Below are 19121 nucleotides of genomic sequence, written 5' to 3'. Positions count from 1 at the left end.
AGGGGTCCCACTCTCTGCGATGTGCTCTCCCCCAGCTTGCAGCTTTTGACAGGGTTCTTGGGATCAATCATTTCTGGTGCAACTAGTTCCGTTTCAAATGGTCCTATCAAAGAACAAACGCTTTCCCGTAGGCATCTGCAAGTGAGCCATGTGATAGCATAGTTTATGGCCCCACAGAGGAGTGTTGTAAACAAACCTGCAATAGTTCCAGAGACTGAGTTCTGTTCCTTGAGCCTATGCCTGTCTTCAGAGATTGAAACAGTCCCTCACAGACAGTATCAAGTTTCAGCTTCGCATAAGCTCCAGGCAGTTAGGATCTGTGACTTCAGGATTCCAAACTAGCTAGCAACTTTTCTTCTTTAGCAGCAGCAAAGCCAAGAAGATACAGGGCCAAACAATTGTATTCCAAGTCCAGTTGACAAGACGTGTTTTCTAAGCCCTTTTTATATTGGCAGGTTTAGAGTCCAATTGACCCGCTCCAAAATAAGCACATTAGGCTGGAAAATCACTAGCCTCTGAGGGTCAGACAGACACCTGATTTTATAAGAACTTATTAGCAAACTAAAAACCGCTTTTTAAAACTCAAAAGGTGTTTTTTCCAGTGGAGATGCACTATCCTTCTATGTTGTCTACCTTTTCCCGTAGGCTCCAACAGGCCAAAATTATAGCAAAATAATCAGTTATGGAGATTTCAGTATTTAAATACTCAGAGTTTACATTGTAATTCATCTACTAGCAACAAAAATCAAGAGGTGCATATTCTCCTAATATTTCTTACAGAGTCACTTTCCCTAACTGGGGTAATCCCTCAAGCATTTATGAAATGATCAGCATATAATATTTTACATCAGTTTTTGTCATATGTTCACTCAGGTGCAATAGCCACAAAATAGAAGCCATTTTTTAAAAATCTCTTTTTTTTTTTCATTGCAGGTTTTCTCAAACTCCTAGTAGTACAGTGGTAAATTGAGCATGTATGACTTACATTATACCTGCTGAGAGATTTCTAGTTGGAATGCAAGGGGCTGCTGTACCAGGCGATGGGGTATTATTCCCCCCACTCCCCTTTCTTGCTGGTTTGTCTAAAGTCTTGTTCTAGCTCTTGGAACTGACTTAACAAAAATGGTAGAAGTCTGCATTGCTTTCTCTTCCTTCCCACTTGGAAGAGAAAGCAATGCAAACTTTTAACATTTGTGGCCCATGCAAAATGTGTTTTGGGAATGTTTGGGCCCTTTCTCTTCTCATCTAGAGGAGAGAGCAAAACCCAAAGGCATCAGCCAGGCTGCACTTTTTAATCCCTTCATTTTAGCTACCCGTGGCCAAAAGTATCCAGGGAATCTAATGAGCCAGTTGTCCTGGGGTTGAGTCTGTTATTTTGAATTCTGTAGGTAACTTTTACCTCTCACAATAGACATCATCTCAGCAGCTGATTCGTACTACAGATGGCTAGGTAGCCACTGGGCATTGAAGATTCACCATCATGTCCTCTTCATCCTCCCTTTTCCCAAACCCTGCTTTAGCCATATTTCAGTGATTTGGGTTGTTTTTTTAGCAAATCCTACTTGTGATAGTAGCTGTCATCCCAGTTTGGGGATTTGCTAGAACTCAGCATATATAGTCGTACTCATGGATAAGATTTATTATGTTGAAAGGATACAAAGTAAAACTGAGAAAGAAAATAGAAAAGGCATATGGGGTGCAGTCTGGAGGAAATTAGGCACACTCTTCCAAAAAGTCCTGTTCCAGTGAAGTCCCACAGGATGTGCTTAATTCCTCCAGCAATGAGTTGTGATAACACAGGAAGTCTTGGCCATTTGCAAAAAATAAAAATGTTACAAGATATGTTAAGCTTTGGCTACTTTTCCTTAGTAACATAAAAGTTGTGATACCATGCTCTACAAACATTGGTCACAGTTACCAAGCTTATCTTTTTGCAGCTCAAGGAAGGATTTTCGTATGGCAAATGGCCAAGAATTCCTGACTGAAAATGCAAGACTTCTCCAAGTTCTCTTGAAATACTGTCAGGATGGTGGAAAGAGCCTGGACTTTGTTTTTCTATTGCCCACTTCAAACTTGGCTTTACCACTTAGTATTAATTTCACTTTGGCAAGGGGTGATCTATTTGCATCTCAACTTCCTTATCAATAAAATGTCATACAGATCTCCCAGTCACAGGGTTGTTATAAGAAAATTAGCATATATGGGGTCTGGCGTGGTGGCTCATGCATGTAATCCCAGCACTTTGGGAGGCCGAGACAGGTGGATCACGACGTCAGGAGTTTGAGACAAGCCTGGCCAACATGGTGAAACCCCGTCTCTACTTAAAATACAAAAATTAGCTGGACGTAGTGGTAGGCGCCCATAATCCCAGCTACTCAGGAGGCTGAGGCAGGAGAATCGTTTGAGCCCGGGAGGTGGGGGTTGCAGTGAGCCGAGATCCTGTCATTGCACTGCAGCCTGGGCAACAGGACAAGGCTCCATCTCAAAAAAAAAGAAAAGAAAAGAAAAGAAGAAAAGAAAATGAGCATATATGGAATACTTGGCGGCTCCATACTTGATGCAAAGTAGGAGTTCCATAAACATAATATTCTCTTTACCTTGAAAAAAATGCCCAAATGCCCACTAAAAGACAGGGACTATAAAATTTATATAAACTTTATTTACAAAAGCCCCGACTAGAAAAAACCTAAATGGTAGGCTAAAATGACCATCACTGGTAGACTGAATTTTTAAAAATTGTGGCATGTTGATGCAATGCAATACTACACACAGCATCAACTACTGTTACTGCAAAAACATGGGTATATCTCACTGACATAATGTTGAATAACATAGGATAATGCATACTGTGTAATGCATTGAAAGTAAATTCAAAAACAAGGTGACACAGATCATTAATGGTAAACTTTTGAAGGGAGTATGGATTGGAAGGGGGATACATGGAGCCAATTGGGGTGCTGGCAGTGTTCTATGTCTTTACCTGCATGGTGGTGGTAACACAGGGGTATACGTGTATAAAAATCCATCAAGCTGTGCACTTATGATTTGTACATTTTACATGTATATTATTTACATTTGTACATGTATAAGTAATACCTCAATTTTAAAAACTACTCGTTTTGATCCAGGAGCTGGATTTTATATCAATATCATTTTATATGGAGAGTATCTAGCTCTAGATATGACATGGCAACAGCTGGCTACCTGGCAAGCTGTGGTCAGTGTGTTCCTTGTATGTGGCCCCATTTCAGAGCTTGCCTGGAGCTGACAGGCATATTGTGAGGGTCATGCTCCATCATCATTGACAGCTGGAGATGCCATCACATGTCATTGGCAGCAAAGCACAGGGAAAACCAGGCAGTGGACTCTGCTTCCCACCCTTAGGCTGTGAGGCACAAGCCCCAGCAATGGAAGGATTAGAAAGCCTCTCAATTTAAAAAGACAAGGGGAGGGGAATGTGGGCTGCACAATTTATAAATAGACATTGCCCAAGGCTGCCTGATGATGAAGTGGTTGTTTAGTAAATCTTTCTCCTTTAAGGATGCCAGTATCGGAGACCATTTTAAAAAGACCAGTTTCATTTTGTCTTTTGGGGAGATCCTGAGTTTCATTGTCAGCCCTGTTGGGTGATATTTCCCTCTGTCGGATTTAGGGGCAGGCCTTCAATATTTGGCATCACCTTTACATGGAGCACAAAGATGATGATGATGATGATGTGTCTTTTGCCAAATGGATGAGCAGCTTCTGGGGCCACAGCTGGAGAGAGGAGGATCAGAGAGGACTCCGGGAACGCCACCGACCACAAGCCACCAGTCACAGGAAAACCTCCCTGCCCTGCCCAGTGAGTGATTGTCATGGAACCAGAGGGGAGAGCTGGAATAGGGGAGGGGGTTTCTCTTAAATAATTTTTTGAGGAGTCTTTGGATATAAAGTTTTCTTTGGTTTAAAACCAGTACTTCCAAGTCTTTCTCATACCCACAGAAATCTCTCTTATTATTCCATCTTATCTTTCAAGGGACCTGATTTTCATCTAATGGGTAATGATTTCTTCATTTTTAGTTATCTGAGATATCTTTAACCACTCTCCAGAGCTCCTGATAAGACTGAGATAATCCCACTGAGTGACAGAATTTAAGCCAAAGGAAAGAAACTTAATGCTATACTTAGTCTGTGTAGCCTTGTGGCTCAATGTGTGATTTCCATTTAAAATACTGAAAATTGTTCCACTCTTTGGTAGACCTTCTAAGGAACTGGGGATCCCACATAACAAGTCACTACCTTTGAGACATTTGACATACTTGCTTTTCTTTCAGGGAGGCCATTTGGTTTCTAGATGGGAGAGGGAGCTAACATTCTCCTGCCCTCGGCACTGTTTTGTTATGGCTAGGCAGAGCACCTGGTATCTGGGGCACAAGATGCAGAAAAGCTCCCAAGAGGGGAATGGTTGGGCTTGGTCAGCTGTGGACTCAGTGGCAGGTACAGGTGGCTGTTCTCTCTGCTCTCCTGTGATGCTAGAAGGCTCCACAGTAGACATGTGTGTCCTCCGCTTCACAGTTACACAGCAATAATACAGCTTTTCTTTTTTGTAAGTCACATCAAATGTCAGCTACCAGAGGATAGTTTCCCAATCCCCTGCTGTTGCCAACCCCAGAACCAAGTAAGTTTTGTTTGGGGTAATATTATTTTATTTTTAACTTCAGGCTTCCCAGACACATAATGTCTATAAGACATGTGAAAGTGTATAAGGCAACCTCTGTTACTCCTGGTGATCAGCAAGTTTGAGGAATGAGAATTCTTTGAGACACAAATATTTCAAAATAGATCCCTTGCCAAATGCGTACTCAGGGACAAAGGGCAATCTTCAACGCTTCTTTCAGCTTCAGGTTGCTAAAGTGAAAAAGATGGGGGTGTTGGACTGAGTGATCTCTAAGAACCCTTCTACCTCTGACCTTTCATGTTCTGTTATAAAATAGACACCTACTTATTGCCTCTCATTTTAATCTATGTTCCACAATAAGCAGGCTGTGTGAACCGGGAGTATATTAGTTTCCAGTTTCCAGATGTGAGAACAGGGATAAACAAAAGCAAAAACCGTAATTTACTATTTATTACAATGGCCCCTTGGAGCCACAGGAAATGTGAAAACAAAAAAAGAAACAGGCCGGGCGCGGTGGCTCAAGCCTGTAATCCTAGCACTTTGGGAGGCCGAGACGGGCGGATCACGAGGTCAGGAGATCGAGACCATCCTGGCTAACACGGTGAAACCCCGTCTCTACTAAAAACTACAAAAAACTAGCCGGGCGAGGTGGCGGGCGCCTGTAGTCCCAGCTACTCGGGAGGCTGAGGCAGGAGAATGGCGTGAACCCGGGAGGCGGAGCTTGCAGTGAGCTGAGATCCGGCCACAGCACTCCAGCCTGGTGACAGCGCGAGACTCCGTCTCAAAAAAAAAAAAAAAAAGAAACATAGTTTACTAGTTCCTTGAATAAACGTTAGCATCTATAGGGCTTTTAAAACGGAGATAGTTACCCTATTTACATAATTCACTTTTAGGTTACAATGTTGTTTGCCTTAATCTGTGGAATCACAGCATCTATTATGTATAACATTTGTAAACTGTGTCCTTGTGACATCTTTATCTGCTCATCCCTGCTTCGGGCATTTGCCTGAATTAATCTGTTTAGATTCTCTGAGTCAGCAATGAATTCCATAATTATTAGACTAACATGCAGAATAAAAATTGCTGGATTAAAGAAGTTAAAAATATGACTGAATAGAATGGAGAAACAGTAAGCATAGAGCACAAATCAGAGGAACCAGAGGTCAATGGGCAGAGTCCTGGAAAGTAGTTGGGAAGTCTAATACTTCATTCTTTATGTACATAATGCTGTATATGTATAAGTGAATCTATACTTGAATACTTAACTCTTTCTATCTCTAAAATGTAATCAAATATTCTTACTTTTGGTGCGGTGCCGTGGTTCCCACGTGGAATCCCAGCACTCTGGGGTGCCAAGGCAGGAGGATCACTTGAACTAAGGAGTTTGAGACCAGCCTGGGCAACATAGTAAGACTCCGTCTCTCCAAAAAAAAAAAAAAAATAGCAGGGTGTGGTGGTGCTCCCATAGTCCCAGCTACTTGGAAGGCTGAGGCGGAAGATCACTTGAGCCCAAGAGGTTGAGGCTGCAGTGAATGGTGGTCATGGCACTGCTTTCCAACATGGGTAACAGAATGAGACCTTGTCTAAAATATATATATATATATTCTTATTTTAAGGAACAATTTGGTTTTCAATTTTTCGTCTGCTTTGAGCTAATGAAAATACCTTAAAGAGAAAAGCTTACTCGTATCCTTACTTTTTTCTTCTCTCCCAGCTGCTCTAAGGCCCTTCCCTCTCTCAACCTTTTAATACTCGATAACCATCAATATTACATTCAGTATTATATGCATAGGAGGAGAAGAGCTTTCCCCCTTGCCTACTTTGAATGTGGTTTCTTTTTTTCCCCACTTCTCCTTGAATGTAGTTTCTAATACATCTTCATCAGTCTCATGATTCACACAAAACCACAATGATCAACATTAATTTATGTAACATATTTATTGAACACCTACTGTGAGCCGAACATTGTCCGAGTATCACAGGGTGAAAGAAGACATGCCCAGTCCCCACACTTGTGGAACCATCAGTCTAGTAGAAAATACACATTTTGGCAGAAAGAATGAGGTACAACAAAGGGAAAAGCTTAGGCCTTTTTATAGAATGCTACTTTTTCTCCAGACTCATTAGAACCTGTGTTTGCTGAATTAACGTGAATAAAGAAATCCGACGTTATCGTTCTGTTGTCCTCAGTGAAAGAAACGTAATATAAAGTTTCTCTTGTTATTAAACTGACTTGCCTTCTCTCTCCAACATCACATGAATACAAAACTGAAGTAAAACAGTTTCCCTGTCATGTATTTATTCTGTGGAAGTGCATTTTTAATACGTTTAGTCTGTTTAGCTTTCTAGTCATCATCTCCTTCAGCTTAACATGGTTCTCTTAACATTGTTCTATGTAGTCTGGGGCTCATGGAAGGGAAGATTGTGCTAAATGAAAGATCTTTGGGAGAAGAAACTGAGTTTATTGGCCCAGGGCTTTTGTAACTCCAGATGGGCTTTCACAGTGCTTCTTCTATGCTCCAGGGAAGGCACCGTATGTACTTGCCCACATGATATAGTTTGAAGGATATAGAATAAGTTTCTACCGATGTACACCCAAGATGTTTTCTTTTTTCTTTAAAGTTCTGGAATACATGCGCAGAACGTGCAGGTTTGTCACATAGGTATACATGTGCCATGGTGGTTTGCTGCACCTGTCAACCTGTCATCTAGGTTTTCAGCCCTGCATGCATTAGGTATTTATCCTAATGCTCTCCCTCCCCTGGCCCTCAACCCTCTGATAGGCCCCAGTGTGTGAGTTGTTCTCCTCCCTGGATCCATGTGTTCTCATTGTTCGACTCCCACTTGTGAGTGAGAACATGTAGTGTTTGGTTTTCTGTTCCTGTGTTAGTTTGCTGAGAATGATGGCTTCCAGCTTCATCCATGTCCCTGCAAAGGACATGATCTTATTCTTTTTATGGTTGCATAGTATTCCATGGTATATATGCACCACATTTTCTTTATCCACTCTATCAATGATAGGCATTTGTGTTGGTCCCATGTCTTTGTTATTGTAAATAGTGCTGCGCTAAACATATGTGTGCATGTGTCTTTATAGTGGAATGATTTATATTCCTTTGGGTATATACCCAGTAATGGGATTGCTGGATCAAATGGTATTTCTTGTTCTAGATCCTTGAGGAATCACCACACTGTCTTCCACAATGGTTGAACTAATTTACATTCCCCCCAACAATGTAAAAGCATTCCTATTTCTCCACAGCCTTGCCAGCATCTATTGTTTCTTGACTTTTTAATAATCGCCATTCTGACTGGTGTGAGATGGTGTCTCATTGTGGTTTTGATTTTGCATTTCTCTAATGATCAGTGATGTTGAGCTTTTTTCATATGTTTGTTTGGCTGCTTTAGTGTCTTCTTTTGAGAAGTGTCTGTTCATATCCTTTGCCCACTTTTCGATGGGTTTGTTTGTTTGTTTCTTGTAAATTTGTTTAAGTTCATTGTAGATTCTGGATATTAGATTTTTGTTAGATGAGTAGATTGCAAACATTTCCCCCCATTCCGTAGGTTGTCTGTTCACTCTGATGCTAGTTTCTTTTGCTGTGCAGAAGCTCTTTAGTTTAATTAGATCGCATTTGTCAATTTTGGCTTTTATTGCAATTGCTGTTGGTGTTTTCATCATGAAGTATTTGCCCATGCCTATGTCCTGAATGGTACTGCCTAGGTTTTCTTCTAGGGTTGTTATGGTTTTGGGATTTACATTTAAGTCTTTAATCCATCTTGAGTTAATTTTTGTAAAAGGTATAAGGAAGGAGTCCAGTTTCAGTTTTCTGCATATGGCTGGCCAGTTTTCCCAGCACCATTTATTAAATAGGGAATCCTTTCCCCCTTGCTTGTTTTTGTCAGATTTGCCAAAGATCAGATGGTTATATAACTGTGGTCTTATTTCTGACTTCTTTATTCTGTTCCACTGGTCTATGTGTCTGTTTTGGTACCTGTTACCTGTTACCATACTATTTTGGTTACTGCAGCCTTACAGTATAGTTTGAAGTCAGGTAGTGTGATGCCTTCTTTTTTTTTCTTCTTTTTCTTTTTCTTTTTCCTTTCTTTCTGCTTCTTTTTTTTTTTTTTTTTTTTTTTTTGAGATGAAGTCTCATTCTGTTGCCCAGGCTGGAGTGCAGTGGTGAGATCTCGGCTCACTACAGCCTCTGCCTCTGGGGTTCAAGCAATTGTCCTGCCTCAGCCTCCTGAGTAGCCAAGACTACAGGCATGCACCACCACACCTGGCTAATTTTTGTATTTTTAGTAGAGATGGAATTTCACCATGTTAGCCTGGCTGGTCTTGAACTCCTGACCTCAGGTGATCTGCCCGCCTTGGCCTCCCAAAGTGCTGGGATTACAGGTGTGAGCCACTGCACTCAGCTGTCTTTTTTTTTTAATAAACTTACCTTTCTCCATTGTATATTCTCCCTCTATGCTCTCACTTTAAAATGATGAAAGACGTTTGTAATTTTAGTTTTTATCGTTGATCTACTTTCAGTTGGCTACACTCTCATTCTTATAGTATCTCACTACAGGGCAGGTGGGGCATGGCCCTCTTAGGGGAGTTCTCACAACCCTGGGAGAGAACACATACTATCAAGTGTCATGATTGGCAGTGGCTTCTTGTATTTCAGGTTATATTTGAATTTAATTTTCATAGGAGGCAATTCCTTTATCCAAGGAAATGAAACTAATGATAGAATTTCAGGTACCAGTGACAACTCTATAGGGAGCTTTTAGCATAATGTTCTGTGGACTTTTCTGTCTTCTAGGTGCCAAGGTGGAGGAATTGCTAGAAAGGCAGCGGAGAGGAGTGGTCAGGAGCAAGTGCTCTGGAGCTGGCCTCCTGTGTCCTTCATTTACTAGCAGCATAACTCTGAGCAAGCTGCTTGAACTCTCTTTGCCTCCAGTTCCCCACATGTAAATGGGATTGGCGATCATAGTACAGACCTCATAAAGGTGCTGTGAATATTCGATAAGTAATGTATATATATAGTGCTTTGGACAGTGCCTGGTACCTATTAACTTATTTATTAAAAAAGTAAGTTTTTTTTACACTAAATGTATACAATGTATACATTTAGAAAAGGAGAGGGGACTTTATTTCTTGTAAAGCTTGCAGCCTGCAAGGTGGCCATCCCACAGCCTGAGAAGCATAGCCTCCAGAAAGACTGGAGACAGGCACTTCAAAGGAGGAGGGGTAAGGAGTAGGAGCTTTATGCTGAACAGGTTGGCTAAACATCCATATGTAACAGCTTATAGAAGGAGCTATGAATATTCCTGAAGGTGGTCCTGACACAGTTCTGTGGACACAGGAATTTTGAACAAACATGCATGTAGCATGTATGACCCATGCTCACTTTGGGATGGAGACTTAACATTTAAATATATTACAGTTAGGCCCTATTCATGAAAAGATCTTCTCAGGGCAGGAAGGTGAGTGAATGTGCAGCCCCCATAAACCGGCTAGGACCAGTCCATGGTTGGTAGTCTTGTTAGGAGAAAGTTATTGAAATCAGTCTCTTGTCCAATCAAAACTGTAGTAATGGCTGGTGGAACAAGAGAATCAGCTAGTCAGCATGTGATGGAGCTACAAATTGTTTTAATGCTGCATATGTCAGGGCCGGTGCTTGTTTAGCTGCTAGAGGAAAGTAAAAACCTTGTGGCAGTCAGAACATAGTTTATTCTTAAGTGTAGGGGTGCACGACTTAACCCTTGCCTGGCATGGCCTTAGATTCTGTTTATAATTAGGTATCTTATTGCCACAAAGACTTTGTTCTGTCAGTGTTATGATCTCTATGTTAACATGAATGCTGGTCAATTGTTGTGTCTAAACCATACACGACAGGGAGTACAATGAGGCGCATCTAACCTCCTGTCCCGTCATGGCTCAGAACTAAGTTTTTAAGGTTTTTATGGAATCCCCTTGGCCAAGAGGGGGTCTGTTCAGTTGATGGGGGGCTTAGGATTTTATTTTTAGTTTACATACCTAATAAGATGCTTTCTCTCTTTCCATCTCCTCCCTCTGCACCTCCTCCTCCTCCTCTGTCAGAGGTGTTGACACTTGGAAATTTTTTTCCAGATGCCTTCAATTAATTACTGCACAAAATTCTAGAGTTTTTCGTTTTCCCTTTACCTCATTGTCTTTTATGTTTCTCTTTTATATTACAATGGGAAGATCATTGGTAATTTTATATTGAACATTGGCAGGTAGCATATGTTCTGTTATGGACTGAATGTTTGTGCTTCCCCGTGCCCCATTCATATGTTGAAGCCTTAATCTCCAATGTGATGGTATTTGGAAATGGAGCCTTTGAGAGATAATTAGGGTTAGATGAGTTCATGAGGGTGGGGTCCTGGCCTAATGGGATTAATACCCTTATAAGAAGAGACATCAGAGAGCTTATTCTTCCTCTCTCTCTCCCAATGTGTGCATTAAAAAAAAGCAGTCATGTCAGGGTGCAGTGAGAAGGCAGCCATCTGTAAGCCAGGAAAAGAGCCCTCACCAGGAACTGAATTAGCCAGAGCCTAGATCTGGGACTTCCTACCCTCCAGAACTGTGAGAAACAAACTTCTGTTGCATAAGCTACTCAGGTTATGGTATTTTGTTATGGCAGCCCAAGGTGACTAATACATTTGCATAACAAGCATCATCACCAGAGAGTGGAGAGCTAGTAGGGAAAGCATTATTATCCATGACCTAATTTAACATCATTTGGGGTTATGATCTCAGTGTCATATGGTTTAGATGGGCTTAGTTTGGCTACTGCAGCTTTGGGATGAGTAAGACAAGTCCTTGAATTTTGCTTTAGGAAAAGATTCCAAGTGCCTAAGGTGTGAAGTGTTAAAAGCTCACAGGAGTTTCTTCTTCTAGCTCTCCTCTGTTTGCCACTGTATAACTTGTGATAGGGTGTTGATGACAGTTTTGCATTGATTTAGTGTGTAATAGTGTGACCAAGCAGGGTCTGTTCATTTCCCCAATTAAACAAAATTATTTTACTGATTAGTTTAAAACACTGTTTGGCTTCCCAAAAGGATGTACAGTACATGGCTACTAAGCTTATCTTTATTATTTCTAAAAGAAATATGATTTTACCAGTTGAACATTTGAATGTTTGCCCTGATAGTGTTTCCATGTATAGCTAGTCTACTCATGTGTAGTCCTCTGGCTCTGATGATGGCATTAGACTACGTTATAAAATACTCCTCATATAAAATTCTTTTAGATGAATTCCTAAAGACCTATAGATTATTATTACTAACTTTATAATAGAATTCTGTTTAAATTGGCACATGGTTAAAAGTCATATTTACAGGGAGTTTCACATGGAAATAGAATAAAGTTGTTGCTGTTGTTAAAGATAAAGGATTTAGTATTGCTAAGCCAGGAACCAGATGTCACATGCTTAGGCATGTCACTTTATCTCTCTAATAAAGTCACTAGTCACATAAGTCTTAGGCAAGACTTAGCCTCACTAAGATGCATTTTCCTCATCTGTAAAAGGGGAAGAATCACTCCCTTGCAGACTTTATTCTGAAGTTAGCTATCAAGGACATGGCCCCAGAGTGCCAGGCACATACTGTGCACTAGGACTCAATATGGGTCTTATTATCCCAGCACCTGGATCTTTCTCATTGTGTCTCATCATGCTGTTAACCACTGACTACAAGGTGGGAGGGATACAATTGAAGGGTGATTGCAATTAAAGCCAAAATAAAGAACATCAAGTAGTTAAGCTCTTGAGGTGAATATATTACATAACCAATCTCCCCCTCCCCACCTTTCCTTGTAGGTTTATTGGCACTTTAAAAAAAAAACAAAAACACACACTTTCTTTTTTTAGATCTGTTTTAGGCTCAAAGCAATATTGAGTAGAAGGTACAAAGATTTTCCATAGCCCCCATACTCCCAGATATGCATACCTCTCCCATGATTAACCTTCCTGACTAGAGCGGTACATTTGTTCCAGTTGATGAACCCACACTGACACATCATTATCACCCAGAGTCCATATTTTACACGTTAGGATTCACTCTTGCTGTTGTACATTTTATGGGTTTGTACAAATGTATCATGGCACGCACCTACCATTATAGTGGCACACGGAATAGTTTCACTGTCCTAAAAACCAATTTCTTTTTAAAGGAGAACCAATGACTTGGGGATAGAGAGTGCATGGGATTTTCTTTGACGGAGATCGTTGTTCTGGGACCACAGGGGAAAGAGTCATGCTGTTTGGAGCACTCTAATTAGGAGAGTCGGTGTACAGGGCAGTCATGTCCCTCAGTTGGTGTCTGCTGCAACGCGGTAGCCCAGAAGCCCAGGGTGAGCTCAGAGTGGGAGAAGATAGCAACCCAGGTTCTACAGCATGATTCACAAAGTAGGGGATAGACAGGTGAGGCTATTTTAAGCCATTTGGGACATTGTTTTCGGTCTTATTGAGGAAAATTACCTTAGGAGGTCATATAAAATTCCAAAAATAGAACTCACATAGCAAGTAAACATTTTTAAAGAGGAGGAGCTTCTCCGTGTCCTAATTACAGTTCTCTTTTAAGCTCATTTTCCACAAAGTCATATGCCAAAGCAAAGAGACAAACTGGAAAACCTATCTGCTGTAGGGAGTTTTAAGTACACACTTTGTGTTGTGATCAAACTCTTGCCATTCTTTTTAGGCTCCTTAACGGAAAAGGACATTTGTACAAACTTCCATTTCACTCCCAGTTGCAAAACTTTAATGTATTATTTTTTTTTCCTGACAATATAATACATGCTACCCAGATATAACTATGAAAAATACTAAAAAAAAAAAAAAAAAAAAAAAAGGAAAAGGAAGAAAACAATAGCACATCACAAAGAAAACCTTTGGTAAGAGTTTGATATGTTTTAACATTACCAATCTTGGGATATTGCCCTACTTGAAATCCCTCAATGTCTCCTTATTCCAGCTCTCTTGGCTCCTCTTGGTCCACTGTGCTCCCCAGCACCACTATGCCAGCAAGCTTCTTCCATGGCAGTGGATCTGCCCATGTGGTGCTCATCTCCAGGCAGAAAGCAGTCCTTGTCCTCTAACCCTTGCTCATCCTTCAGCTTGTAGCTCAATGGTCACACATTCACAGAATTCTCTCTGGATCCTTCTTCCTTACCCCCCTAACACCCACCCCAATATATATAGGTTTACCCCATTCTACCTTCTCATTGCACCTTGAACTCCCCTTTATAGCGTTTATCCAAGGACGCAGACACATGCCCTATTTGTTAAACATCTATCTCCTGTGCAGATGCAATCTCTAAGAGACTGTTTTGCTCCCCATCCTATCCACAGCACCTACTACCATGACTGACTTATTTAGTAAATGGACTAATATATACAGATTTATCTTAGGTATCTTAGCAGCTTTACACATCTTTAACCATATTTCTGATTATTTGAGAGGAAGTTTCTAGGTATGCATATCTAGAAAGATATACATATGTTTGCCAGTGCTGCCATAACAAAATACCACACACCGCGTGGCTTAAACGGGAGAAATTTATTTTCTTACAGTTCTGGAGGCTAGGAAGTCCAAGATTAAGGCTTCTGTTGGGGCCTCGCTTGTTTGATTGCTGATGGCTGCCTTCTCGCTGTGATTTTCCATGGTCTTTCTTCTGTGAGTGAGCAACTCTGTTGTCTCTCTATGTGTTCAAATTTCCTCTTCTTGTAAGACACCAGTCAGATTGGATTAGGGCTCACCCTAATGGCCTCATTTTACTTAATCACCTCTTTAAAGCCCTACAGCTAAATGCAGTGACATTCAGAGCTGTTGGGGGTTAGGATTTCAACCTATGATTTTTGGAGAGATATAGTTCAACCCATAACAACATAAGATGGCTGGATCTAACGAGGGGAATATTTTAAACTTATTATTTTTTCTTTTTTACATCTTCTTGGACACCAATAGTTTAAGCTTCTTAGCACATATTTCTCAAGGCTTTCTGAGAAGGCTGCACACATTTATAATCCCATCAGTAAGGGATGATAGTTCCTGTCTCCCTGTACTCTTGCCAGTGTTGGTATTGTTAAAATACATTTTTTTTTTTTTGCTAACCTGAACGGTAAAATGTTGTTATTTTATTTTACAGAATCTTTGACTGCTAATTAAATATTAACATTCATAACCATTTGGTATTTCCTTTTCTTTTATTCTTTATACTGTACATTCAATATATATTTAATGAACCCATGCCATGAACAAGGCAAGGTGCTGGGTACTAGCAGAGAGTAAAGCATAGCCCTTGATATGATGCAGCACACAATCTAGTGGAGAAGAGAGGCACTGAACAAAACTACCCAAATTATTAATTACAGTTGTGATAAGTTTCCCAGAGGAGAAGTACTGGAACCCAAGAGAGCATCTGGCAGGAACCTGAACCAATCAGAGAGGTAGGAAAGACTTTCTGAGGAAATGCAGTTTTTGCTGTGACTGAAGGATGATTAGCCATTAGAAAGATGAGGGAGTAGGGTCGTGGATGAGGTCACTGGCAGGGAGGAGCCTGTGCCAGTGCCTGCACTACACAGGAGCAGGTGAACTCAAGAAAAAGATCAAAGACCAGTGACAAAGGAAAGGTAGAAAAGGAAGACTAGTCTAGATCCTTGGGGAGCCCCAACAGCTGTGAGCTGATAGAAGGAAGAAGTGAGCACATGTCTAAATCACAGTGGCAGCCAGATCAAAGGGAAAGCAGGAGGGTGCGGTGGTAGCAAGCAAGGAAACAGTGTTTTCTTTCTTTTTTTTTTTTTTTTTTTTTTTTTGAGACGGAGTCTAGCTCTATCGCCCAGGTTGGAGTGTAGTGGCCGGATCTGAGCTCACTGCAAGCTCCGCCTCCGGGGTTCATGCCATTCTCCTGCCTCAGCCTCCCAGGTAGCTGGGACTACAGGCGCCGCCACCTCGCCCGGCTAGTTTTTTGTAGTTTTTAGTAGAGATGGGGTTTCACCGTGTTAGCCAGGATGGTCTCGATCTCCTGACCTCGCGATCCGCCCGTCTCGGCCTCCCAAAGTGCTAGGATTACAGGCTTGAGCCACCGCGCCCGGCCGGAAACAGTGTTTTCAAAAGGCTCCTGTGGATAACAGAGTTGAATGCTACTGAATGACTAAGACGAAGAGCAAAAAGTGCACAGAATTTGGCAACATGAAGACCAACATCCTGATCAAAATTAGCTGTGGGTGAGGAAGCTGGACTGGAGTGAGTTGAGTGAGTCCGAGAAATTGAGAGAGCAAGTGTCATAATTATTTCAAAAAGTTTGCTTGTCTAAACTGTGTGTCCTTTGCCCATTTTCCAGTTGTGATGTTAATGATTGATGTCATTATATTATATGATCTCTTTTTATGTGTGTGAGACGTACTGATGTATCTTTAGGATATTTATTAAACATTAGTAATATGTAGCAAATTTTTTAAAGTTCATTTTTTCACCTGTAGTTTAAATTTGTTTATGTTGCTTTTAATACACATTAGCTTTATATATTTTTTTATTTTATTTTTACTTTTTGGAGACAGAGTCTCGCTCTGTTGCCCAGGCTGGAGTGCAGTGGCGCAATCTCAGCTCAATGCAACCTCCGCCTCACAGATTCAAGTGATTCTTGTGCCTCAGCCTCCCAAGTAGCTAGGATTACAGGTGCCTGCCACCACACCCAGCTAATTTTTTTGTATTTTTAGTAGAGACAGGGTTTCACTATGCTGGCCAGGCTGGTCTCAAACTCCTGACGTCAGGTGATCCACTCACCTCGGCCTCCCAAAGTGCTGGGATTACAGGCATGAGCCACCGTGCCTGGCCTAGCTTTATATTTTTATATAGTAAAGTTGATTTTTTTCCTTATGACTTCTTCCATTGCTCTTTTACTTAGAAATTGTTTCTCCATGTAAAAATTACATGAATATTTACCTTTATATTTCCTAAACATTTATGGCTCCATTGAAACATTTAAAAAATAATTTTGGGATTTATTTTTACATATCAGCTTAAGGATTGGCATCTTTTGTTTTAGTGTTCTAATGATGGAATAGTAAGCAACAAAGCTAGTCTCAGGATGTTCTACTTAATGTTTTAACCAATTGACTCTGCTGCCTCACTGTAGGAGAAAAGTCTTACTGATCAAGAAAATGTGAACCCTGAAAATCTGAGACAGGTCTCAGTTCATTTGGAAAGTTTATTTTGCCAAGCTCGAGGATGCGCACCTGTGACACAGCCTCAGGAGGTCCCAACAACAAGTGCCCAAAGTGGTCAGAGCACACTTTGGTTTTAAACATTCTAGGGAGGCATGAGACATCAATCAACATATGCAATATGAATATTTTTTTTTTTTTTTTTGAGACGGAGTCTCGCTCTGTCGCCCAGGCTGGAGTGCAGTGGCCGGATCTCAGCTCACTGCAACCTCCGCCTCCCAGGTTCACGCCATTCTCCTGCCTCAGCCTCCCGAGTAGCTGGGACTACAGGCGCCCGCCACCTCGCCCGGCTAATTTTTTGTATTTTTTGGTAGAGACGGGGTTTCACCGTGTTAGCCAGGATGGTCTCGATCTCCTGACCTCGTGATCCGCCCGTCTCGGCCTCCCAGAGTGCTGGGATTACAGGCTTGAGCCACCGCGCCCGGCCATCAATATTGATTCTATCTGGAAAGGCAGGACAACTCAAAGCAAGGCAGGAAGACTCAAAGCTTGTGGGGGCTTCCAGGTTATGGGTAGATAAGAGACAAATGGTTGCATTCTTTTGAGTTTCTGATTAGCCTTTCCAAAGGAGACAATCAGATATGCATGTATCTCAGTGAGCAGAGGGGTGACTTTGAAAGAATGGGAGGCAGATTGGCCCTAAGCAGTTCCCAGCTTGACTTTTCGTTTTAGCTTAGTGATTTGGGGGCCCCAAGATTACTTTTCTTTCACATTTCCCTCCTTTTTTTTTAAATAAAATTTTTTGGAATAAGTATTTTAGAAGGAAATGAGTTTCTGGTCTCAGGTTTCATCTGCTCTCTCATGGAAAGAATGGTTTATTCCTAGACAGGTAGGTTTCAAGTTATTAGGCAGGCTCATTTTTAGCAAGTTGTGAAGTCTCATGTCCTATGAAGAGAAAATAGGAGGAGGAAGGAAGAAAAACAACAACAAACAAAAGAACAATTCTGGAATATCAATATTGGCCACATTACTCTGAAGTCCACACATCAGTAGGCAGGTATGAAAGTGGCTTATATATGTAAATAGGTTGCTGTTATTTTCTTGTGAAGTTTAAGTTGTCTAGCTTCAGTTTGCAGGGCTTTTTGAAAGCATGGCCTGGATTTTGGTGACTCCAAATGAGAAAAATATGGGAAAAAAAGAAGGAAAAAATGGAAAACATTGGTTTGAAGACTTGTAGCCAAGAAAATTTAGAATTTGGTCCAAAATGTAGAAAATAACAAAAATTGAAAAACATTAGGCAAGTCTAAAATCTAACAACAGGTATGCTATAGTTTTTGAAACAATTTTTCTCTCTCCAGTTTCCCATTTTTACCAAAGACAAATCATGGTAGGACTGCTTTGCTTTATTGTACTTGGCCTAATCATTTGTGTACAGTTCAACAAGAGTAATTATTTTTTACATAGGCTTTTAAGTTGGCTTTGATGGAATTTTGTTCCATAGAAGGAATCTTAGATAAGACTTTTTTTAAAGCTGAGCTGAGTTGGTTGATCCTCTCCTCTTGAGGTTCTAAGATAAAACCTGGGGCTCTTAGGCCTGTAAGAAAGTTACATTCTTTACTTACCACAGGTCAGGAACCCTGTACAGGAATTGTGTAGACAAGTTTGAGGCCAGTTTTCCCCAGGGACTTTTATTGGCTTTGTAAGTCAAGTTTGATTCCTTAAAGGAAAGCACACCATTCCAGTCAAAGCCTTGGTGAAATAACAAGTTTCTCCAACTGTGTCCTGCTATAAATGAAAAGATCCTTATTGCACTTAGGCAAATAACTGTATTGCCATAAGTTAAGAATACTCACAGTTTCCAAACTCTGGAGAAATCAGGTAGAGAGAAAACAAATATGCCCCACATTTTGTTCATAGGACTATACTTAACTCAATTATTAAAACCTATTGTAAATAGCTTAAAAGTTTTCTTGACTCTGAAAAACAAAACAAAGGCTTAGCAACGTTTTAAGCAAAAAGTTAAAAAGATTACTTCAGACTTCTATTATTAGTTTAGTTGATGCAGTTAATTCCTGTTCTGCTTGATAGTCATACACATTTCAGCTCTCCATGAGTCCTGACGTTTTTCTTCTATTCTGTGTCACAATCTCCAAAGTTATCAGAAACCTGCATTCAAGAGCACCTGTTAGAGTTTTATGGCTGATTATAAAACCACCTTCTAAAGAGGACCAAAACAAGACAACAATTGTCCATGGATGACAAAAAAGTTTTAGGGCAGCCATAGTTAA

General features: G+C 40.8%; 1 protein-coding gene across 2 annotated transcripts in view; it reads left to right on the top strand.

The window, feature by feature from the left end:
- LNP1 (leukemia NUP98 fusion partner 1) overlaps nt 1-19121 on the top strand; it is a 61455-nt gene that overhangs the window by 28095 nt on the left and 14239 nt on the right. For both annotated transcript variants that reach the window (XM_033211478.1, XM_033211479.1), the window contains exon 2: nt 3653-3841. In XM_033211478.1, the coding sequence (XP_033067369.1) occupies nt 3686-3841 (156 nt within the window). In that variant the 5' untranslated portion in view covers nt 3653-3685. The remainder of the gene's footprint in view (nt 1-3652; nt 3842-19121) is intronic.

The sequence above is a fragment of the Trachypithecus francoisi genome, unplaced genomic scaffold (genome assembly GCF_009764315.1).
Source record: "Trachypithecus francoisi isolate TF-2019V2 unplaced genomic scaffold, Tfra_2.0 Lachesis_group0, whole genome shotgun sequence".
In the NCBI taxonomy this organism is placed as follows: Eukaryota; Metazoa; Chordata; class Mammalia; order Primates; family Cercopithecidae; genus Trachypithecus; species Trachypithecus francoisi.
The sequence above is the reverse complement of the archived record's forward strand: the minus strand, read 5'-3'. Positions and strand labels throughout refer to the sequence as shown.